We start from the raw sequence: 26,503 nt of genomic DNA, 5'->3' as shown, positions 1-26,503 counted from the left end.
ACCCTGAATGTCTCAGTTTATCTGCACTGCTTTTCAATCAGTTCTCTAGCCTGGACCTCATTTGTAGTTCAACTTGCCTTTAAGTAATGCAATGCCTTTGAAAAGCTTTAAAGTGAAATGGCATTGAGTCAATGAATTTGCATAAACTGCAACAAAATACAGTTCACTAACATAAAAGAAAGTGAAAAGGTCGAAGAGGATAAACTGCTCAGCATCTTAAATTCAGTGCTCTTACATTAATGAAGTTGACTTCAGCTTGCAAATAAAAACAATGATTCTATTGCCAATAAGAAATAAAGAATCTGTTAATGACAAAATCATCATAGGCACTGTATAGGATTCTTTATAGATAAATTTTGTAGTATGTTGTAATATCATTTATTTATTTATTCTATAGCACTGAACACAGTGTCAGCAAGACGAGAGACAAACCATGCAATGATGATGTTTAATGTAATTTGGAAGAAAAGCAGCAGTGCATAATGAAGGAGGTTCTCTTTGTTGCAAAGTAGCATAATGCTTTAATGATGATTTCTTTTTTTCTCTCCACAAAGTAATATTTTGCTATGAAAGCACATATGTCTGGAAATCACTTCTTCAGATCTCATTACTGCATGAAAAATACACCACACTGTATTCAGCACCTTGATGCTAGGTAAAACAAACCAAAACAAAAAAACAAAAACCCCAGTTGTGCACAGAGAGTCCTGGTTGTTTGGAGATGCCAGCACATCATACATCTGTAATCTCCCTTATTTATGTTATCAGTGCATCATTTTCACTACAATGAGGACAGCGGAAGCATCAGAGGCATGAATAGACTATTAAAAGGGTCATTTGGGATTGACCAAATCCTCTGTTGGCTTGCTTCATTGCTTTCCAAACCACCCCACTGATGAAAACCCAGGACAAAGAAATGTTACTAATTCTGCTGAACAGTTTGTGATGATCATTTCAAGAAATCAGTGTGTGCCATTACTAGAGTGGGGAAGATTTCCATCTTTTGGTCAGGATTCTGTTATTTTTTTTAGAGTTTCTTTATGTTTCCAAACATGGGTGGCAGGTGAAAACCCATCATTGGACAGGCTAGCCTGCCCCTCACCTCTTCTGTTTGAGCCCCTGCCCTGAGTGCCTCCCCTCCCGCTGGAGGAGCTCCATCCCCCCTGAGTCCCAGAACAAGCCGCTGGCTCCACCAACAGCTGCCTGCTGGCCCCAGCACCATCCTGGGCCACATCTGGTAGCTGGCGGGCCAGAGCTCAGGGCTGCTGTCTGGAGCTGAGTCCCTGCTGGCTTCAGGTAGATGGCGGGGGGGAGCAGGGACTCAGGATGCAACATGGACAGGGCCATAGTCTGGTCAGGGGAGGCTTAACCTGCCCTGGCCTATGATACCCACTACCCATGAGAACAAACAGCTCTTAAATAAAGAGATTAAAAATATTAATTAGAAACACTAAAGTGTTAGTTGTGCAGTAATCTTGGAATTTTAAAAGGAGCCTAATGGTGTTAGATGCCCAAATCCCATGGAAATTCAATGGGATTTGCATGCTTAACTCCCTTACTACTTTTTTGAAAAAAGAATCTCTTTCTTATGCTTTTTATATTTTTGTCAAGTTTTCCATGGAATATTTTATTTTATTGGAAACATATTAGTAACCACAAGGGAGACTCTCTTGATGCTTAGTAAGTATTAGACATTGTATAAAGAATAAAATGTTACAGCCAATGAAGTCAATAAATCTTTCTTTTGAATTTTTGTCTTCTATAATCAGTTTATTTTACCTTACTAAATTTACCTCAAGCTAAAGTTCCTTGAGGTGTTCTGTTATGAAGGTGACACTTGCAGGAAAGCCTGGGTTTGGAATGGCTCTAGGCTCCACTATGATTTCTGTCTACACAGTGAGCACTTCAGATAAATGGCAGGAGCAGGATTAATCATGCCAGGATCATATTAGACCTAATCATCTTTTCTGCTCCTCAAGAGCAATTGCTCTTATCATCAAAAGCTACTCCAACAGAAAGCATGGATAAAATGTAGAATCTCCCACCAATCATTGTCATAAATAGATAGCTAATGGTTAATGTTTCTTTTACCTGTAAAGGGGTTAACAAAGGGAACCAAACACCTGACCAGAGGACCAATCAGGAGGGAGACCTTTTTTCATCTCAGCTTTCTAAACATTCAGTTCCCCCAGGTGGTAAGAAAGGTAGCAAAGCAATAGGCTGTTATATGTTTTGTTTGCATTAGATGTGTGGATTGCTGAAGATAAATTGGATTATCTTTATATCAGAACTGTTTATTCATATTTTCTTAAGCAATATCCCGTATTATGTATCTTAATGCAGAGTTATATATTCTATGTCTCTTTTCTTTCTTCTTAAACTGAAGTTTCTTTTTAAAACCCCTGTTTAGGTTTCGTTTAAGATACGGACAGAAGGAGGGGGAAAACTCTTTGTGTTGCTTGACTTAGGTTGAATGTGAGCACGCAGGGGAAGGTAAATTGCCCATCCTTGTTTTGGCATTCAAGGAGTTAAGTACCGTATCCCCAAACAGAAGGGAGAGGGGGAAGAGATATAAGAGAAAAGGGGAGTGAGGTCGTTCCTTTGGGTGAGACTTCAGGTTTCTGATCTTGGGTCCCCAGAGAATATTTGGGGGAGCCAGGAGTTGTCAGTAATCAGAATCTGATGGTGGCAGAGACAGATCGCAAGCGGAAAAGCTTGGGGAGTTTTCATGCAGAGCACGAGAATTGGATGTAAGGTCAGATTTGGGAAGAGGCTTATACATGAGTGGCTAGCTGGTGGAAGTAAGCACTCTAGAAGCCAGAGGAATATTAGTTTCTTTTTTCTCTGCAGGTTGAGCATAGAGAAAGTGGGTAAAGTAGCCGAGAGAAGTTTTACTGCTGGCTGGATGCGCCATATTAAGCAAACGATTAAGGACAGTAAGGCGTTTAACAATACACCCATGAATCAAATGACTTGGCTTGCATTTTTAGCAAAGAGACAAAGGATATTTTGTTAAACAATAGCACTCCCATTGAGAATCAAGTACCCAGCAAACACACACAGGTAAATAAAGTGGCTTTTGTTTTGGTTAATTTACATATCAAAGAGTAGCAAGAAGAAGAAAAACGAGTTGCTAGGCAGACCCCAGGAGACAACGGAGAGCCAGCAGTTCAGACAATAACCACCAGAGGGCACCCCAGCACAAGAAAACAGAAACCATGAGTTCCAAGGCTGCCCTAAAGCAGGAATGCGCAAGACTAGAGGCAGAGGAACAAATAAAAAATGCCAATCACAGGCGAGACCTGGAAAAAAATATACAAGAGATGGAGTTGAGAGAAAAAGAAAAAGACGCTGCGTACAAAAGAGAACAAGCAGCCCAAGAGGCAGCCCACCAACGAGAGATGGAAAAACAGAGAGAGGCCCACCGGCAGGCCTTGGAATTAGAACATGCTAAGCACCCAGATTTTGGACGCTAAGGTCCAGATTTGGGACAGAGGCTTATTACAATCATCCTGATAGTTAAGTCCCTGATGATGGTCACTGAGAATAAAGTGATGAGATAGAGACACTATGAAATGATGTATTTCCATTACGTCTGAATGTAATATACTGGAAAGATGTGACATGAACATGTTCTTTGTGACTGTACAAACTACTCAAATCAGTGAAAAAAGAACATGAGGAAACATTAATTTATGGAATGGCAATAGGCATGGTTATGAATTAGTATTAGGAACAGTACTAGTATTAGTCATGAATTACAGTGTAGTATACATTTATGTCTCTGACTTTAATGAAAAAAATTGAATGGCGTATGCTATTTTAGTATATAAACCAATGGAATCAAAACTCTGGGATAATCCCAGTGTGTCATTGGTAGATTAGTACATTGACTTGGGGATTCCTGAGAATCCCTCTGTAGCCTTCAGCAAGTCACCTAACTTCTCTGCATCTGACATTATTCATATGTAAAATGGGGAATACTATGTTTTCAGTAAAGTGTGCAATACAATAACTATAGTACCTATTTCCAAGAATTGCACGGGGATTAGTAAATTTGTTTTTAAAAATACTTAGAAGGTGGAAAGGACTTTGTTGTTATTACTACTGAACTGCCGAAAAAGGCAGTCAGTTTAAGTAATCTGGAAAATCACACAGATTCTACAAAGGATCGGTTCTATACAGACTTCACAGAATCTCATAAAGAATCACTCCTTTTCACCATTTTGCTGTAGGAGTACAGCATAATTTACTGGTGGAACAGTAGGGTTGTTAGACGAGATCTCCAGCCCAAATATCGTCAAGAAAGTGACTGGAAACAAGAGGCAGCTACTGGATATGTTACATCAGCTACAGAGAAGGAATTTATTTGTGGATGAGAGAACTACATTTTATTCCTGATGATTTTGACAAGATTGTTGTATGTAAAAAATAGCAAGAGTGTCCGGTGAAGAGATCATTTTGTTAAAAAAAGTTTTATTATGAGAACTGAATGTCTTGGGAGATTGATATTACTGCTGTAAAGAAGCTTTCATCCCTAGGACACTAATTTAAATATGGGTAAGGTCAGTAGAAGTCATTATCATTTGACAAGATCTCTGTGGTTTGGGCAAATTAAGTTGTGGTCTCAGTTCATTTGCTCGTGGACAAGTGTTCCCATGATACAAATCTTCACTACAAATGGCAGTCTAATCAGAATGGGCATGAAGACAGACCTATTCTCTCATCACTAGAGGTGTTCCTGTCATGTCATGAATAAGTTTCACTGTTTAGGCAATGTGGAGAAACTTGCACTCCTGCTAGCAGAGAGCACTTGCTTTGGAAATAAATATTGTACTTCAGTTATCAGTCTCACAGAACCATTCTTAAGTATTAGAGTCCCTTATAAAGATTCAAAAAGTAATATAAAAAGTGTAAAGAGTCAATAAAACAGTCAAAGTGATAGCATTTTCATCGAGTCTAATCATATAATGCTATGTGAGGTCAAAACAACAAGTCATGCATTATACATTTGACATGTTGGCATCTTAAATGGTGCTAACATATTAAGTGTCCAATTCCCCCTCCCAACAAACAAACAAACCAGCCCACCAACTACCCGCTGATAGGTTCAAAGATTTTTCAATTTGAACAGTAGAAAGTTTTCTGGCATTTCAAATTAGTTTGAGCAGTTAACCACATCCAGATTTAATCGTAAATGTCAATAGATTTTTTATTTTAATACCGTCTGATTAGTTCTATTTAAGTGTTAAAAGTAAATCTACCATACAACTGCCTCGCATTGAGAAGGAAGACGGTACTACAATTCAGTTTAGGACATCCGCTATCATACTAAAACTCTTACTTTGACAGAAACCTTTGACTACATTATTCCATTGTATTCATCTAGAAATTATGTTATTGTGCCTTTCAGTATTAATTTTGTGCTTTTAATGTGCTCTTAAGTTTCTGTAGCTCATATGCTTCACATAATGTGGCCCATGAACCACTTCTATAACTGGATAACCCTACACTGGACACAGAATATAAAAGCAGAAGTAAAGTTGATTTTTTTAAAAAAGAGTAGCCACTTTAAAATCTCAATTGAACAACATATTTCATCGCACTTTAGATCTGTATTAAAGGAAAACAGACCTTAACTACAGGATTTTAAAGGAACACAGAGTATTCATTTTTTGTTTCTTACACCAGCGACACAGCAAAAGCATTTTAAATTAAAATGTACACAGAGGAATATATTTTCTGTGCACTGAGGGGTAACACTGAGATGTTCAAGGAATGCATCTTTTAAGAGAGTACGCTCAAAAACATAAGACTATTTCACAAACCTCAGAAGTCTCCAAATGAATATTGTTCATGAACAACTGCATTAAAGCTATTTTTCATAATTCAGTTTAAAAGCTTACACACTATTTGTTTAGTTCTATTTGTGTTGGGAAATCTCTCCATCTCCTTCATCCAGCATAAAGTACTTGCTCCAATTTTTGAGTCTGAATATTTTTCATTTGTTTTTTTAGACTCACTTCCTATCAAAAAGGTGGCACATGCAGCCTTCTGTGAGATCTCTGTCAATGCTACTTTAGGAGTCACCCAACTGGGATGCAGCAAAAGCAAAACAATCATTACTCGTCTTCCCTTCCTCCCCACTGTAGACCCAATCCAATTGCTACCGAACTCAATGGAAAGATTTCTATCAAGTTCAGTGGATTTCGGATGAGGCCCAATACACCAATCAGTCTCAGATACTGATGAACAAATATCACTACTGTTGCTTGTGAAGTTTCCACCAAACAAAATTTTGATTGGAAGTGGCAGGATCAGCAGGGGCTGGGGGATTTGTCACATATTTGAACTCCAAGAATGGTTATAACAAAAGTAGAATAGTTGGGGGGTGTGGGAGGAGGAAGTAATAGAAAGAGAGGGAGAGAATATTCCAGACATTTTTAGCTTTAGAAACTTCAATTCAAGACTCAGACGCAGCTCAGATGAGTTATTACTTTATTCCCCAAAACATTTGCACCCACAGCTAGTCTCCACCAGTCTGAAAGTCTTGAAAAAGTTACCAAGTTCAGTCATAAGGTGTAGCAGTGAGGGAAGCCACCAATATATCATTATGGATGAAACTCTGACCCTCATGAAGTTATTGGTAAAAATCTCATTGACTTAACTGGGGACAGGATTTCATCTTGTGTGTTCAGAATTGCTAACTTTGGAAGGACATTCTTTTTTTTTAATTATTCGAGTTTAAGCATGAATTACCAGTAAAACCTGATCTTCCATTAAGAATCTATTTTTTTTCTTTTATAACAAATTTAAAGAGAAAACAAAATGTTAGAACTTACATTCAATATCAAGGTACATGCTCTTTTGATGCCCACCAATTCTACTTGTAGCTTCACAGTCATATCTCCCTGAATCTGACAACTTCACATCTTTAATATGCAGTGACGATTTTCCATGCTGCCCTTTGACTTCTATACGGCCATCTGGGCTCTGTTTACATTGATTCAAGAAAGAGAAAGGGTTTTATATATAGATATATATAATATGTATATGTGTATTTGTTTTATATATAAAATACCATTAATAATTATGACTGAAAGTACAGTATTTGTTGTGAAAACATCTCATCATGTATAGTGAAATAAATATTAATGACTAAACAATTTCAAAATCTGTCAAATATACAATTGAAAAAAAACTAAAGAAAAGAGAAGTTCTGATTCTAGACTCCATGGTCAAGGGAATAAGTACATGCTTAAAGGAACACTGTCAAGTAGTTAGATCCCAAAAATTATAATTTTAAGATTGATATAATCTGTCTGTTCAATTCTAAAGGGCCTGATTCTGATCTCACACTGTTGTAAATCAGGAGTAATTCCGATCAAGTCAATGGAATTATACTGCTTTAAAAACATTGTAAATAAAATGACAGTGTCTCTCTCTGTTCACTTTCATAGTGAGAAATTGAAAAATCCAAAAATGAAAAAGCAGCTATTGATAGCTTTATTATTTTTCTTTTTCTGCTAGAAGCACAAATTAACTGAGAAACCACAGTCCGGAAACATGCCTGGAACCACTGGATTTTGTTGGTTATAACACAGAAGTATAACATAGAACAAAACTGTGACACACACACACACACACACACACACACACACACAGGGTGGCTTCTGCTTTACCAGGAAAAAAAGTTCAATTTTGCCAGCTTGGGGCTGGGGTAGGATATATTAATGGTGGGCATAACAGGTAGGAATAGAAATATAATTTACAAGCCTATAAGAGTATGAAAAATAAAATAGACATTGAAAAAAGTATTTAAGTACTTGAGAGTGTCACTTTAACATGGTCCAGAGGAATGAGCAAAAGGTTAGGAGTTTGGAACTTCTCAATTCTAATCCTCGCTCTGCAGTTTATTTGCTTTACAACCTTCAGCAACTCATTTCACCTCTTTGCCTCAGTTCTTTCATCCGTAAAATGGGGACAAGTTACCTACCTCTCAGGAATGTTGTCAGGAGTAATTAGTTAATGCTTGTACAATACTTTAAACATCTAAAGCACTCTGAGGTCCTATCCTGTAAAACCTTGCTGTCTGGCTCTACTGCTTATTGCCATAAGAGTTCCTATTGTGGCTGCTAGTGCTTGAAGGATTTTACCTCATGTCTATATGATTATTTTCTGAATTAATGAAGGAAAATGACATGAAAATCAGTTCACAGAACTGTTCACATCAACACAATATCAGCAATGTATATGCCGGAATCATCATATAAAGAAACCTGTGGTTCTGATCCCACCTCAGGATCCAATAGGACAGATCTCATTTCCCGTGCACAGTCCCATCAATCTCAGTAGGATTCTGCATGAGTGCAGGAGTTTGCAATAGTAGATGCCAGCACAAGAATATGCCCTCAAGTCCCTCAAATTGATAGAGATAAAACAAGATCACTATCTCCTACTATGTCGAACTTAAATGCTGCAAAGTATATTAATCAAATGCATATCCTCAAGTCACCAGGAACATTCATACAAATGTCAGAATTTACAGTCACTAGTGAATAACTACTAGACTAAAAGATCTTGATACATCATGTTTTGAGTAGATTTTTTTATTTGTTTGTTGTAACCTTTTTTAAATGTTGCTTTTGAAATAATTTTATTTATTTATTTGCAGGTCTGGCGTGTTTTCAATTTTTGTTTTAATATCTGTTGAAGTTGATGGCTGTTGTTACTTGTTTAGATGCTGCTTAATTGGTTCTACTTTAAAAAGTGAAATATACAAATGGATAATTCTACATCAAGTTTGTTCCTGCTTAAAAAATAAATTGAAGCAGAAGTGTTTTAGCAGTTTTACAATACATTCAGTGACTCCTCCTTCAGATTTTACCTTGAGAACTGCAATTGGATCATACTGAGTAACATTTAAAACTGTTATCAGAGACGTCCTATACTGAAATGAGCTTATGACTAGTGAATGTAAGTTTAAGTTAAAAAAGAGATACAATAGAGAGTAGTTAACAGCACTATCCATTCATTAACAACTATCATCATACAGGAATAAGGTAGTTCAACAGAAAGGAAAAAAATGATCTGATTGATGCACAGGATGTAAGACCTGATGTTAGGGTTAATACCAGGGGGCAACATTCTCGTTCAGGACCATGCAGTTCCGATTGAAATATAGGTCTCATCAGTAAACATGTATCTACTTAGCTCTGATAAACATACAGTAATACATTTGTTCCTTAGAAGAATCTAAATCTCTCCTTTCAAATACAGCAATGCAGAGTAATGAGAGATGGCATAAGAGAAATACTGCTTTTGGACTGTTGGTTTACTGAAGCCCTGCAAAAATAATATTTTTTTCTTAAAGTTCCACTTAAACTATGATGAAAGACCTTTCTATTGCACTGTGTAATAAATTCTCCCCAAGAAATTGCAATGTCTTATATTATCTCTATACAAATATATCTGCTGAAATTATTTTACTGTCTGACTTTTACAAACAGATTGGGGCAACGGTTTTCTGTTTCCAAAAATGGCCATTACCACATCTTTTGGGGGAAAGGTGCAAAAAAGCCTAAGTAAACAATTACAGAATTAAAATATTCAGAACAAAAGTTCATCTATCAGTTGGTTTACGCCCTGAAGGGTGGGGAGGTTGTATCCCTTCCAATTCTTGGGGGTTTTATTTATAATACTATCTAATGGAACTGTGAATGTTTCCATTATTCATATAAATCATAGAATCATAGAAGATTGGGGATGGAAGAGCCCTCAGGAGGTCATCTAGTCCAATCGCCTGCTCAAAGCAGACCAACACCAACCAAATCATCCCAGCAGGGCTTTGTCAAGCCGGGACTTGAAAACCTCTCAGGATGGAGAATCCACCACCTCAAGTAACCCATGCCAGTGCTTCACCACCCTCTTTATGAAATAATGTTTCCTAATATCCAACATAGACCTCCCGTACTGCAACTTGAGACCACTGCTTTTTGTTCTGTCATCTGCCAACACCAAGAACAGCCAAGTTCCATCCTATTTGGAATCCCCCTTCAGGTAGTTGAAGGCTGCTATCAAATCTCCCCCTCACTCTTCTCTTCTGCAGACTAAACAAGCCCAGTTCTTTCAGCCTCTCCTCGTAAGTCATGTGTCCCAGCCAATCCCTTTTGTTTATTTATGATCACATACAAAGGTGAAGAAGTTTTTATTAAGTAGCAGTACAATAGCTTTATTAAGTAATAATGCTACTCCTTTCAACCTGCTAAAGCTGAAATTAGTGATCGGTGTGTAACAAAGAGCCAAAATGAGGGAAAAGAAAAAAAATAGTCACAGAGGAAACTTAAGATGGTATCTGATTTATTCCATTAGCTTAAATAACTCTTACAGTAACTTTGGTTTCCTGATTCTTTATTTTGGAAGTAAATAGATTGTAATAATGTTTCACATTACATATGTCCAATGTAGGTCTCTTTGGGACTAAAATGAATGATGTTCCTCAAAATGAGAAGTATGACAATACAGAAAATATTTCTGCAAAGTGTTAGAATAATCCCAATGAATCCAAAGCATATGTTCTTGAAATCAACTGGAATTTTGCCTAAGGACTTCAGGTTTCTCTATTATTTATGGCATCATGGTTTCAGAAAAGGAAAATATACTACACACACCCACCACACAGATCAGCATTATATCCAATGATAAATATTATAAAGGAAACATTTAATTTAGCATAAAGTTAGTTTCATTATAATATTTTTCTGTAATTGGACTGTAATGCCATGGCAGGATATTTTGTGTTCACACATTATAGTGATTATCACCACAGAAGTATATAATAAATAAAGCAAATATTTTCTTTATAAATGTTGACCACCATACCTCTTTGTTCTAAGTTTGAGATGAATTTTGAGATCCATTTTTACTTTGTTAGAAGAGTAAGAAGTTACGACTATCTCCAAACTACCAGAAATGATCAGCAACGCCATATCTCCTTATCAAATTCTAAATAAATGTAATAGTTTAAATTCTTCTCTCTGCCACACCTGTGCAAACCCACTATAGTCAATTGGTTAAATAGGTACAACTGAGAGCAGAATTTACCCAAATATGGATAACTAATCAAGATATTACAACATTTTGCAATGCTAGGGCTAGCAACAGGGTCATCAAAACTAACTACCTTCAAAAGTGAATATTCTACTCTGATACTCTACTGCTCTGATATTCAGGCCCTCTACCGTATGCAATGAGGCACGTAAGACCATTTGAATAATAGTGAAATGCCTTTTTTTCACCTCAGTGGGCTTTATCAGGGATTACTTTGTTTACTTTTCCTTTATAAGTCTCCAGTGCAGGTTTATTAGATTTAAAAAGGATATAAGTGGAGGAAATAAAAATGTTATGGGAATATATAGTACTTCATGAATAAAGTGATATGTCTTTTTTTAAACATTTCTATTTATTAATATTCATTGACATAATTTGATAATTAGAAAATATATATTATAGTGTCTCGTTCATTGCTATTTCAATTCCATTGTGTTTCTCAGGAAATTAATGGCCAACTCTTTAGGCCTAGAATAGTGGTTAAAGATGCTTTTATGTCACTGCTACCAACCAAAATTAGTTTACTCTCAGTTTATTGATGTTTTAATGTACATATTAAATAGAGTGTCTCCTACTAAAATAGTCAGAATTTGTCCAGAGATAAACATTAATACCACAGCTATCTCCTATACTTAGTACAGAGAAAATCTATGTGGTAGCTGAGATCATTATGCAGTAACCGTTGTCAAATGATAACTTTAACATGACCACTGTACTTTGTATTTCTTAAACAGACGAGGGTGAAAGTCATCCTCATTTAAATTAATACTGTGGTCAACAGCAATCCGTTCTACAATTCAATGCTGTAATAGTAAACTCTTATCTAGAGGATCTTAAAAGCTAAGTTGGGGCACACATCAAAATCAGCGAGATACTAAACCACAACTTATTATTTAGCCCATAGATGAATATAAACTCAGTCTGGCACTTTCCAGGAAGAAAATGCCAGCTGTAAAATGTTCATAATGATCAGCAATAGATTACAACATAGCAGTAACATTTCCAGTTGCTGAAAATGGTAGGCTCTTTTTTCAGGATAATTATAATTGCTTTTTGTATAGCCTCTTTCATGAAAGTAGCATAACATTTAATTGTTATCCAAAGTTCTTCTCCCATATAAAACCTAGTAGATGAGGGGGAATCCTAATATACGTATTTTTAAAAAATTGCATTCATTCCAGTTCTCTGGGATCACCAGAGGAGCACAGAGGGCAAGTGATACCAGAAAAAGCAGTTCAGACAATACCATTATCTATCTAGGTTTTTATACAGATGCTCATCACTGTGTTATCTTTCTGGATGGTTTCCAGGGCTTGAACACCTCAGACCCCCAGATAATTATGTAGAAGTACTATGCTGCTGGGCTTGTCTGACCCCAATACCCATACACAGCCACAGCAGCATGGCTGGATTAGTCAATACACATGGTGATGCACAAGTGTAGGTTGACAACCCAAATGTGAGCACTCAGCCTGTGGGAGGATGTCATCAAGAACACACAGGAGAGGAATGCTGATTTAAGCAGCATTAAGTTTACTGTATAACCCCTCTTAATGTGGTGTTCAACAGTTTTTGGATGGGAATGTACTGTCTAGTGTAGTTCCTCCCAGTCTTTTCTTCTCTACTCCAGGCCAGAATCCCTGTTTAACGAAAGTAATTTTAAAACTGATGTAGTAAAAACTGGGATAATTCAGACAAGGGAACCCATTCTGTGGCACTGGCTACATTGGAGTTTCACTCACTTATGGGTGGTCACAATATAGCCCTATGACCTTATACAATAATTCTGACTATATTTCCAAAATCTTGATCTATAACACTTTCAAAATGTAGTCACGTAGGACTAGAAGCTAATGATCTGATAAATGAAAGTTCAACGAAGCAATCCATCCCAAGAAATCTGACTGAAACATATTCAGTGAACTGGAAAGTTTAACCTCTCACAGCAGGACAGCCGTAGCATTTTGAATAGTGATAGCAATCTAATTCCATCAGCCTTATTTACCAAGACCTAGAGATTAAATATTCAAGGTACAATAAACTGTCAAGAACAAAATGAGATTGTTCTTTACAGATGCTGAAGTGAGCTCAAAGTTAATAACAGTGTAGAGCCATGATAAAAAATAAAAATCTTTCCAAACAGAAATCAAGTTGAGAGATTCTCTACATAAATACAATACCCTTGCCTCAAAATTCAGTTCACCCCTAGTGAATTTTATCAAATACTTTAAAATGATGACATCAGTGTGGTTACCTGTGGGCTCTGCAATTTATTTATTACTTGTATTGCTTTATATATCATCTGTTACCTGAATTTTCCTTTTGTGATCCCTGGAATTTCCTCCTGATATTTGGTGTCCCATGTATGCAATTATGGGCAGGCTGCTGGGTGGAAAACATCTTCCAAGGGTCCCAAGAGAGCAGTGGGGTTGATGAGAACCTCATATCTAAGGGTTCCAGAGAAGACATGCTTCTTTCAGGAGTCTTGAGGAAATTGCTAAAAGAATAATATCCAGGGAGAGAAAATAGCAGCTTGTGGTGCAAACCAACTTTTTGGACTAATCATGTGCTCTGATACAGAGAACATCTCCAGGGGCATGATTCCAGTGATGTTACAGATTCAAGGGTATAATTTTTCAGTTTTTTGTGTTGGTGAATAGTGCACAATGAGATGATGGTTGGAAACATTTTTCTTTTCTTCTTGCTTCACAATTGTAACAGGCTGCAACTGGTATGAATTGGGGGCATAGTTGTTGGTTGAGTTTGATTGATCAAACCCTTCTCTGACTCCCAACTGTGGGATTACTGGACCAAATGAGATGGCATTGTACATTTGCCAGAATGTGCATTTTGAGTTGGCTGGGAGTAGTGTGACAGGTAAGAACAGCTGCATGAAATGGTGACTGGATTGTGGCTGGTCTTTGATAGTAACATTTGTCTGGTGAGAGCAGCTGTGACATTTTGTTGATTATCTTCTCTCCTATAGAGCTCAATGATTGTGCATTTGGCTGTGAAGGTATCTGTTTTATATTATTGAAGGACAAGTACAAAATCTCTAATAAAATCCCCACATTTAACATCTAGACAGGTTGAAATTACTTTATTTGTTCTTATATCAGAATTTAAAACTTGTTTTTTATGACTGAAGTATCATGACTCCCAATACCACTATTCAAGTATCAGAGGTGTAGCCATGTTAGTTTGGATCTGTAAAAGCAGCAAAGAGTCCTGTGGCACCTTATAGACTAACAGAAGTTTTGGAGCATGAGCTTTCGTGGGTGAATACCCACTTCGTCTGATGCATGTAGTGGAAATTTTAAGGAGCAGGTATTAGATTTCAGTGCCTGTCACTTTATAGAGATATCAGACATTCCTCACTGACAACTTGCACCTTCTGTGAAATGCTTCAGTGTTTTTTGGATACAAAGCATGCCAGGTTTCAGCTACCAAAATGATAAGGGAACATGGGTCTAGTATTTAAACTTTTTTTCTTAAATATATTTCCAGAATTGTCCTGAAAACACATAAAAACCTCTGCAGCACTTGCAATATATCTGGTCTGAATTCTTCCAAAGTAGAAATCACAGATGTCAACAGTAGCAGAGCCCAAACAAGAAGACACTTTTAACTTTACGCTTAGTTCTTCATTCTTTCATTTTCTGCATGCAGTCAGATGGTTCCTAATTATAAAAGCAAGGACGCATTATTATATAGTCTACTGATATTTTGAACACATGATATTGAATTTTCAAGAAGAGGCACAGTAATTGAAGTTGATGAACAGAATTATCTTTGGAATTTCATGAAACAACGATTGTAAGGAAACTTGCTGCTATCAGTTGCTGTTGAATTGTCATCCATGAAAGAGCAAAAACTTCAAACCAGACACTTGTGAGTCATTCATTCTGAAGCATTTCAACCGCAAATATAGTATGGCCCAGTAAGCTGGTCCTTGAAGTAATAAGGTAGAAGAGAAGAGTTGCCAACTGAGTTGAAAGTACTGGATTAGGATAAAATTCCAGAAGTCCAACAAAAATAGGTGATGAACAATTCCTAGTCTGAGAATCTACCTTTGATGATCAGAAAGGGCTGTCATTCACAACAGCCATCAGCATGCAGAAGCTGATGGAAGCTTCCTTCTGGATGGTATATTCACAACATTTCCCATACTCTTCAGGTAAATGTATTCTATCCATGCACCTGTTGAAAACAGCAGAAAATTCCAGAGTATTGCTACGTGTTTATGCCTTAATGTCCAGTGAATCAGAATAATACTACAGCAGAGTCTTGGACTTGAATGATTTTTATGGAAGACTTTAGGAGTCATTTAGAACAGCAGCTGGTTTATTACAGATTTCAAGCAGGTAGCAATCATTGCCGCGTATTACAAATTTCTGAAGGGATTGAAATCTGCTTATTCCACATGGGAGAACTTATTCAGACTAAGCCATTAACTGAAGGTCTACAGTGTAATACATAGGAAGTAATGAAAAACTATTCTTGAAGTAAAGGCATTTTGTTGCTTTGACTTTCTTTTCATCTGCAGACATAGTGGCTTTCAATGAACTCAAAGTGAAAATGCAAGCAGGTACTATGCAGATTTTTACAATTCATGAAAATGATATTCTTGAGAGCTCCAGATGGCATTTAAGAAATGACAACACTATACAAACTATATAAACCTTTATTGCTTTGTCCTGGTGCTTACTTGCAACATTTTAGCTGGTGAGTAGTCAGGTGACACAGCACGCTCCAAATACCAAAATCAAACACTACAGCATAAAACAGAAGGTTGGGTTGCTGTTCTTGGAAGAGCTCACTTTGGTTTGCTTGTAATCATGAAGGCATGTGAAAGCGAAATGATGAAGAAAGAACATTGCATCTAGTCATTCAAAATCATCTCCTGTAAAGGTGAAAATTACTAAGGAGAAATGGTTGATGACTAATAATGAGGAGTATATTATCAGCATGCAATAGAATCTTACAGAGAAGCTGGGCAAAACATGCCTCTGTGGTAATAAAAAGGGAAAAAAATAAAAACAAAGAATTAAATAAAAATTTTCAATCATCTGCATTTCGTTATTAGAGGCTCCATTCCTGAAATAAACAATTTTATTCAGATAGGCGTTAGTTTTATAGAGCAGGATGAGCACAATTTACAGGAATAAGATCATATCTAATACAGTCTTATCTAATACAGACTTTATTTAGTACAGCCATCAGAAATAATAGTTTGACCACAGAACCACATCTAATCTTAAAGGCAGTTACTGAGATAAGATACTCCGGCTACAAGATCAGCCACAGATGGCTATATTATACCTTTGTGCTCCCTTTGGAACTGCTGAGCCACAGTTCAGACTATAGTATAAACTGAAGTAGCCAGAGAATCCATTATGCTAGTGGGAGACTGCCAGAGCACACACAGTCCGAAAGCATGTGCAGATATGGGGTCTGATCCTGTTTAGAGTCCAATACCTTCACTCACCAGAATCTAGCTACTAATGATCCCTATGCATGTGAACAAGAATCACCAGTGTGAACTATTCATGGCAGCGGTTGTGGTAAGTAGGATCACTCTGCTCAAGAACTTTGACCAGATGACGTTTTTACTCAAGTCAATAGCAAAACTGTAAAGATCAAACCTCCACATGTTTTGTAACTGGCTACAGGAAACTATTCATTCAAACAAATCACCTTTAAAAAAACATAATATGTGGATACAGTTCTATATGCTGACTCACAGAAAGTGGGGATAACATGGCTCTAGATAAGTTTTCTGCTTGCTACAGTTATATTACCAAAAGTCTATATAGCTATATAGCTATATTGCTATTGACTTGAGTAAAAACGTCAATAGCAAAACTGTAAAGATCAAACCTCCACATGTTTTGTAACTGGCTACAGGAAACTATTCATTCAAACAAATCACCTTTAAAAAAACATAATATGTGGATACAGTTCTATATGCTGACTCACAGAAAGTGGGGATAACATGGCTCTAGATAAGTTTTCTGCTTGCTACAGTTATATTACCAAAAGTCTATATAGCTATATAGCTATATTGCTATTGACTTGAGTAAAAACGTCAATAGCAAAACTGTAAAGATCAAACCTCCACATGTTTTGTAACTGGCTACAGGAAACTATTCATTCAAACAAATCACCTTTAAAAAAACATAATATGTGGATACAGTTCTATATGCTGACTCACAGAAAGTGGGGATAACATGGCTCTAGATAAGTTTTCTGCTTGCTACAGTTATATTACCGAAAGTCTATATAGCTATTTCATCATTTTACTTACTGAGCACTCCCATGAGGTGCTGAGTTCCCTCAATTCCCATTCAAGTCACTAGTAGATGAGAACACACACTACCTCACAGGAGTGCAAAGCGTCCTGCAGGATTGAGACAACAGAACGGGGATGGAGACGGTCTAGGCAGGCCATCTTCTGCAAGGCACTTCCCCTCACACCTTAGATAAGCTAATAAAATACTTGGAAATGCTGCGAGCTGTGGAACAATGGTACAATTATAGGTGAGTGAAGGGGCAAATCCCTCTCCATCTTTCAGCCTGCGGGGACAAAATTTTTCTCCTCTGAACTTACAACTGGCAGACAGACACAACAGAAAGCAGGCCCCATTGCTGCTGAGTGCTGCAGCGTCAGCAAACTCTTCACTCATCTTTCCTCTTGCCACAGAGTTGGAGGGGCACAAACCAGCTATGTCACAGTATCTACAGAGGAGTTTTTATATCATGTTTTTTACCACCAAGAGAAAAACTAGTTAATTTTCTATTTTTAAAACTGTTTTTTAATGCACACCACATCACACTTAGTTTTAGTTACATATTCAAATTGTGGTCCTGTGTCCTATTTTACAGTGGCAAGCAACAGAGGCTTCAGAGATAGGTGCATGCAACTCCCCAGTGGACAAATGTGTGATAATCTGTCTTCAGGAAGGTTTTATCCTAATCCCTAATTGTTAGACATGGGTTTGAACTCTGAAACCTGATGTTTTATACCCCTTCAAAAATTGCAAGCATTAACAATTGTAACTCTGAATATTTTTATCCATATGTGTCCAATTCCTCTTTGAATCTTGCAAAGTTCTTGGCCTCAACACATCCTGTGGCAAGAATGCATTGTGTGAAGAAATAAAAGCACATTCAGTGCATTTCTTGGCAATCTCATGGATTTGATGATTTTCTCTTACTATATCTATATCTATATGTCTCTATATATATATATATGAGAGAGAGAGAGACAAGGAGGCAGGACTAGCTCAGTGAGAACAGGAGTTTAAAAAGACAGGTCCTAAACAACCAGATGAGCTAGTCTTCATGGGAGATTTATGGGAGTTTTGAGAGGATGTTTGAAAGACAAACTCATCTAACAAACATACTTTAAGCTTTGGCCAATAACCCCTCCCCAAAACAGTAACCAAACAGCTAAAAACACCGACAAGAATAAAAATAATGCAGGCAGAACTCCAGAAGCAGAATAGGGGCAATTCAGTTTACTGCACTCATTGATGATGTATGATTACCTGCCTTGTGGGCAGGTGGCGTATGTGTGTATTTGGTGCAAGCAGCTCATGGCCCTCAGAGACCAAATATTGGCACTATAGACCAGAGTGGTTGAACTGGAGGAACTAAGGGAAACAGAAAGGCACACAGAGGAGACTTTCAGGGACATGGTAGAGTGGCCCCACACCCTTTCTGTCAGTCTCTGTGCTGTTGACGACAACAAAGGTCGTGGGGAATGAGAACATCAAGCTGGAGCACAGGGAAACAATTCCATAATTGGGACTCCCCTTCCAGATGATGTCATGGTATCCTCTCACACTGTGGGACCCCAACTTTAGGAAGGGACAGGTAATAGTAATGGGGGATTTAATTATTAGACATAAGGACAGTTGGTTTTGTGATGACCAGGAGAACTGCATGCTGAATTGCCTGCTGGGTGAGAAGGTGCAGACCTCATGAGACATCTACACAGACTTATCTACAGTGTTGAAGAGGAGCCAGTGGTGACAGTACATATAAATACCAGTGACATAAGGAAACATTGGATAAAATTACTGGAGGCCAAACATAGGCTGCTAGCTAATACATTAAATTCCAGGACCTTTATGTCAGCATTTTCTGAAATGCTTCCATGCGCAGGACCAGTTAGAAAGGCAGAAGTGCAGGGTCTCAATGAGTGGATGGGACAATGGTGTTGGAAGGAGGGAGTTAGGTTTACTAGGAACCGGGAACCTTTTGCGAAATGAGGAGCCTATAACGGAACCAGATTGCTGGCATATAAAATTAAAAAGGTCATAGATGAGCTTACACACTAAGAGATTGAGGAAAGGTGATGGATCTGGAGGAACACACAGTTTGAACAAAGACATATCCCCAGTGTGTGTCTGTGTGTGTGTCAATTACCATGTTACCAAATTTTGCAATTTTATTGTGAGCAGTAAGATTTTGCCTCCTGCTATAGGAGGTTTCACTCTAGAGAACAAACAAGATCTTGCCCCCATTGCACTAGGCACTGGAGAGCCACATAGTAAGGGACACCCCACCCTGAGCAGTTTACAATCTAATGCAAAGAAAAGTGCTAAGTTTGTGATGAGAGAGCTGGAACCAGACCCACCAACTCATCCCATATAAAGCCATCAAACATTCACTGGATTGGAACAGTTTTTAATATCTGTTGATTCTAACTGCTGGCCTACAGTCAAACGCTCTGCTGTGCACTAGCAATGCCCTGAGACATCCAGTCATTTATAAATGATAAAGCTAGACTGTCAAGAATGAATACGTTTATTAAATCAAGTTCAGATCTTTTGAAGTTTACGCAGACAAGATCTTTCACTTTCTCGACACACAAGAAAAATCTCTTATACCGGGCACTCAGCCCCAAAGATATCTTACATTAAAGCACCTCACCTTCTTCTTGAACAAACACCTCCTATTAACCAAAATGCACACACTGAAAATAAATTAAGACAAATATTAACAAAATCTCCAAGGTCACTTCTAAACACAGTATTTTGCAATATAAAATCACCCCAATATTTCAATTATTCCAGGGTCTTTAGTCTGATTTTTACACATTCCATATACATAAATTTTAAAGTTATGGGTTCAAAATTATATATATACACAAGTTTGAACTCATAACTTTCAGATTTACTTCAGCTGTAGTGTGATGGAGTGTTCACCCCACATAAAGCTTGAATGGGTTAAGGTGGTCCAGTGGGCCAATTACCTCCCCAGACTGCACCTGGAGAAGCCAGGGAGCAGGAATTGATTAAATGAGGCTCAGCTAGGGAGGAACAGAAAGGGCCTGTATAAAGCCCAAGAGCTGAGACCAGAAGGGGGCTACTTTGTAGTCACTCCATGAGAGAAGGGAGGTATGTTTGGGTCTAGGATAGGTAGCCCACAGTTACTCCCTGGGAGGAGGAAGTTGGGAGCCTGGAAAACCAGAGAAGGAGGAGAACCAGAAAGGCTGGGGAAAGGTAGCAAGGTATGGGACAAGGCAGATTCTTGGCTCATGAGAAGAGGGACCCTGAGCTGGAACCTGGAGCAGAGTGGCCTCCCACCCACTGGGGAGTGGTGAAGACCAGATAATGGAGAGCAGACTGCCTGGACCAGTTACCCTGAAAGAATCTGATGCCTCAGAAGGGAAAAACATGTAGTGATTTGGCTGGAGGGCCAAGTCACAAAATGGAAACTGCAGCTCCTGGAGCGAGAGGGACAACGGATCAAGAGGCCACCAGAGGAGAGCACAGGACCTGGAAAGAGCTAATTCCCAGAGTTACAAGGACTCAGGTTCTACCAGTAATGTGTTGACCCCATGACATGTAGGAATAACTTGTGTGGGGGAAAACATACTGTTATCTGCTACGTGGAACAGTTCATTTTGGGAGACTCATCAATCTCCTTTGCTTGTGAGTTACACAATTATCTCTAGACAGCAATGAAATGTTGGACATCAGGATTCCTGATCTCTATTTCTGACTCTGGGAACAAAGTGTGTTCTAGTGATAATTGACAGCAGCCACATACAATGTCACTCCTGTTTGGATCATTTTCAGGGTTTGAACCCATGACTTCTGGATGTAAAAGCTTGAGCTGATACCACTTCAGGTAAAGACCTAGATATGTTAGCCTGGAGACAATAATAGTTATAAACCTCTGAAAGTCATCTAGACATTAGAACATAACACAGTACCAAACTGTGTTAGTGCATTTGTCACAATCCTTCTAAAGGGCAATGAGGCAAAGCAGATGAGACTTGGCTCTTTTATGTAAAAAGCTTGGGTTCTATTCACAGATCTATCTTTAGCTTCCCAGTAAAAACTCTGCATTATCTTACCTGTAAAATGGGTGAATGAAAATTACTCAAAGGTAGCAGTATGAGGTTTTAGTTAACAGCAGTATAGTGAAGGGCACATCTATGTTAATAAAATGTCAAAAAAAGGTACTGGGACTGGAACTCTCAGTTTTCCATTTTATAGTTCAGTGCACCATTTTTCTAAGTTTCCCCTAAATCATATATAGAAAGGACCTTAACATGTTGTTATGAGATCTCCTGCAGCAGGGGCCAAACTCACATTACTCATAACACATTTGTGAGAGTTGCAACACTCTGCCTCCTGGCTGACAACAGGAAAGGGCCCATCACAGAAAAGTCATAACCCATGTAAGAACATTGAGATTTCCTGAACATGCTCAAATCAGTATTGTTAACATCACTGTAAATACCCTATATGCTACGTATGATAATCAGATTGGGTCGAGTTGTTGACCTAGATTTGAGGAGTGTATATGCCCCAGAATGTGATAAAGCTAATTGCAACCATATTATGTGCACTCAGCCACTATGAATTAACGAAATAGATCACCATATAGTTAAGGGTTAATTTGGAGACAGGGTTTCAGAAGCAAGGTCGTAATTACTGGCAGTTTTAATCAGTATGGGAGGAGGAAAGGAAAAAGTAAATAACTGAGAGTGAAAGAAAATATGTGGATGGACATCCTTGACTCTAGACACCTTTGACAGGAAAAGTTTATTGAAATTTAGGAAAAGTGATGATTTATTAGGGGTCATTTTGACCTATGTGTTTAGTAGAAGTTAGTTATAAAAAAGTTCAGATAACAGAGTGTATTTGGGAGCAGTCGTCAGGAGCTATCCTGTGAGAGACATTTTCCTGAGATATTTACTCTCCGGCAGGGAGGCATTTCGTCAGCACTGGCCTTTTGTCATTTACTCAATACCGTCTTAGAATATATGTAAATATCTGGGATGTTCTAAACCTATTGCTTATGTCTGTGTGTGCTTAAATCTAATAACCTGCAGTGTTAGGCAAGAGCATCCTTACTTGCATTACTCCTTGATCAGACAGAATTGCTGAGTTCCTGTTGATTTCTTCCTTATACCGCCAGGAGTGAAATACTTAAGTTGTCCCTGTTGGGAGTTCTGATAACCCCGGGTAATGGAGTCCATGGGCAAGATTCAGCATTAGTATAAAGGGATGCACCTCCCATTCCAGTAAACAGAAGTCAGGTCTGCTTACACCACGAGTGAATTTTATCCAATGTTGAAAGGGGGAGGTTGCAGCCTAGCAACACAGAAAACTGAGGTGGAATTCTGCTGCTGTAAATAAACAAACATCTTTACAATTTTCTCTGATCGACCTGATTAAAGCACCAGAATCCATGAGATGCATGGCGGGTTTTTATTATTGAATTGAGTTCAAACAAGCAATCATCATGTATTCAGCCTAAGAACTAGAAAAACAACAAGTGAACTGAAGAGAGTGTTTGCATGTGTCCTCTATTTGAAGCTGCCAAGTTTCACAATTCTGAAATTAATTTCAGTGGCAGATAATGTTGCTATGGTTAAGGTTATGAAGTGTTTCCATTATATTCTCTGTGCTTTGCGTCTTAAAATAAAGCTTCTTTTGGACTTCAGCATCCCAAAGTACAGAAACAAAGTTACTCAAACAACTCTCAAAAGAATGTGTTTGTTCAAATGTAAATGACATGAGTGTTGTTAAAAAATAAAAAAAAAGTTTAAGAAGCACTTTTGCCCTTCACTTTTGCAAATGACTCATTGGTAATATAGTTGGATTGTTTTGGGTATTTTAACAAATAAAAAAGCCAAAAATAGTGGCAATTAACAAATTATTAATGTTCAGTATATATGCAGTAATTTTTTAAAAAATCATAGAAATTTTTACAATGTGAGCAGAGGTACTTTCATTAAATTTGCCTATCAGTTCAGTAATTCTTGAACATAGAATTTCCATAAGTCTCAGAGTTATTTCAATTGAGCATATCAAACATCTTCAATAATTTTAAGGACCACATTCTGCTATAACTCACATTGAGCAGACATTTAAAATACGCGTAGTCTTACTGAAGTTAGTCGGAACCTGTAAGATACTATTCAGAATGACTGTTGGAACATCTGGACCTAAGTAACTGAATATATTTCATACTGGAAATATGTTTTCAGAATGAACACATATACTAAACTACTGTTTACTTGCTATAGTATAAAAGCTCAAAAACAGAGTCATTATAGTTTCTGCTTATGCATTTTCATGTTTCCAAAATTAACAGACATTAAAAATATGTATTTGATCAACAGATCATAACTCCAAATGGGGTTACTGAAATGTATTGGTTAAACACAACCACAACACTTGGTAAGTTGTTAATTACCTTCACTGTTAAAAACAAAACAAAACATCTTATTTACAGTTTGAATTTGTCTAGCTTCAAGTTCCATCTACTGAATTTTGTACTTTTGTCTGCCAGATTGAAGAGTCCTCTATTATCAAATTTCTGTTTCCTGTATAGGTACTTATTGACTGTGATCAATTCACTCCTTCACTTTCTCTTTGTTAAGCTAAATAGATTGAGTTCCTTGAATCTGTCACTACAAAGCATATTTTCCAGTCCTTTAATTGTTCTTGGGGCTCTTCTCTGAACCTTCTTCAGTTTATCAAAATCCTTCTTGAACTATGAACACCAGAAATGTACCCTGTATTAAGGCTGAATCTCTGTCTGTAGATTGTAATTCCATCCTTAACTCATCCTGTTTTGCCTGAGTATTACAATCCTTTCTGTGTGGGTCTTAATGCAATAAATTATATCAGCTGCCTGTAATGTACAGTAAGGTAGGTTAAAGCTCTAGCAGCAATAAATTAAAGAGTACTCCATAGTATTAATTCCCTCACCTTTGACATGTGTGTCACATCCTTGAAAGTACTTGCACTTGGTTTGTAGAACCAGCGAATTACATAAACTGAAGATGAAATTTTAAAAAATCCTGTTAGGTCACTTGCCCCACCTTCCAGCCAGTGCAAGATAATTCCTCACAGTACATGTTCTAGTTCTTTGCCTAATTTACTTTTAAATGTTTTAAAGAATGAGGCTTCAAATATTTTCCTTCAAATAATGTTCTAGAATGTAACCAGTCTCGTTTCAGGGAGTTTTTCTTCAAATTTAAGTTAATTTACCTATGTTTTAAAATGTCACTTTATTACTCCTACACCCTCTTGTATCATAAGTCACTCCTCACCATGTGTATACGTACACACCTGTGCTAGGTTTGTGGAATGTAGCAATAAGCATATGTACATGGGTAGGAAATTCTATATCCAAAGACCACTGAAATAAAAACTTGGTCACAGAATGACCCAAAACACGAAACATTGATGGTATCAGAGCTCAGATTCCCCATATAGGATGAGGTTCAACCAGGAGGTCTCAAACAAAGACAGATTCCTCCCCATTATATGGTGGGGGGTTTTAAACAATAACAGAACAAGCTTTGTAAGTAGTCAGTATATTAAGCAAAGATAATACTTAATATGGGACCACTCATCTCTTATCTAGCACTATTTTATGTCTACATTTCAAACTGTTTCACAAAGGTTAGGTAACAATTATTGATATGTTATTACCAAGGTAACTGATGCACAAAATGTTTAAGTGACTTACTAAGGGCCACATGGCAAAACAATGGCAGAGTCAGGAATATAACCAAGTTTCCTCACTCCCAGTGCTGCTCTCGGTCCACTATATCACAGCTCCCATGGTGAAAGCAGATTTTGGAAAAGAGACTCCTACAGCAGATAAAACTCTGAAAGGCTACATATTTCAGAAATTTCTGGGTGATACCTTACAGTACACTACTTCATGTCTCCTATCCTATGCTCATTGTATGACTGTAACAACTGAATGCATTTTCAGAAACAATATCCATTCTTAATTAAAGAAACAATAGCTACTGAAAAACTATATGAAAATCACTGAAACATAAAATAGCTGCTGCTTACCCAGGAATCCACAAACCAATACTTTGTGTCATTGTTTTTTTTTGCTGTAGCAGCAGTTAACTAACATTTATTTCCAAGCTTTACTGGTATGACAGGAGATGCTGGTGCATAAAAAAAGGTGTCTGTGTAACAGGGAAAATCATCAGTGGGAAAAAACAACAACATATATTTGAAGGGAAAGAAATTATACGGTGGGTAAGGTAATATCTTTTATTGGAGCAACTTCTGCTGGTGAGAGAGACAAGCTTTCATGCTTACACAGAGCTCTTCTTCAGGTGTGGAAAATGTACCCGGAGGGTATGTCTATATTTCAATTAAAAATACATGGCAGCTTATTCCAGCTGATTTGGGCTTGAGGGGCTTGGCTTAAGGGGCTGCTTAACTGCAGTTTTGATGTCTGAGTTGGGCTGTAGCCCAGGGTCTAGGGTCCTGCGAGGTGGGAGGCTCCCAGAGCTTGTGCTGCAGACTGAGCTCAAATATCTACACTGCAGTTAAACAGCCCCTTAGCCTTAGCCCGGTGAGTTGGAGTGAGCTGCTGCGGGCCAGCCGTAGGACTCTAATTGCAGCGCAGACATACACAGAGTGTCACAGCTAAATACAAGGTGGAACAGATGGTTTAGCATAAGCAGTTAAAACATATTCAAGGTAAAATGGCCAGTTAACACCTCTCTAGTCATGGCCGGGGCGGGAGGGGAAAGCTGGTGGGGGTGTTTATTGTGTAGACCAGAGCTATGGAGCTGTGCTCAGGCTCCGCTGCAGCTCTAGGCAAAAACCTGCAGCTCCACTGCTCCGGAGCTGCTCCGCGCTCCAGCTCCAGGCTCCACTCCAAAGCCCTGGGTAGACTGAATACACATACTGGATTTATGGTTTATTACAACAATCTATAATCCACTAGCCCCTACCTCGCCCAGCTACGTTTTGTTCTTTAGCCTTCAATGTCCCCAGATAGACTCATAGACTCATAGACTCGTAGGTCAGAAGGGACCAATATGATCATCTAGTCTGACCTCCTGCACAAAGCAGGCCACAGAACCCTACCCATCCAC

The 26,503-nt window shown here is 37.9% G+C and overlaps 1 protein-coding gene across 1 annotated transcript in view; it reads right to left on the bottom strand.

The window, feature by feature from the left end:
* Positions 1-26,503, bottom strand: part of NCAM2 (neural cell adhesion molecule 2) — a 586,807-nt gene that overhangs the window by 185,296 nt on the left and 375,008 nt on the right. Inside the window, exon 8 of the mRNA XM_075063719.1 lies at positions 6,843-6,993. Coding sequence (XP_074919820.1) covers positions 6,843-6,993 — 151 coding nt within the window. The remainder of the gene's footprint in view (positions 1-6,842; positions 6,994-26,503) is intronic.

The sequence above is a fragment of the Chelonoidis abingdonii genome, chromosome 1 (assembly GCF_003597395.2).
Source record: "Chelonoidis abingdonii isolate Lonesome George chromosome 1, CheloAbing_2.0, whole genome shotgun sequence".
NCBI classification, from domain to species: Eukaryota; Metazoa; Chordata; order Testudines; family Testudinidae; genus Chelonoidis; species Chelonoidis abingdonii.
Note: the sequence above shows the minus strand (reverse complement) of the source record. Positions and strands in the feature narration are given on the sequence as shown.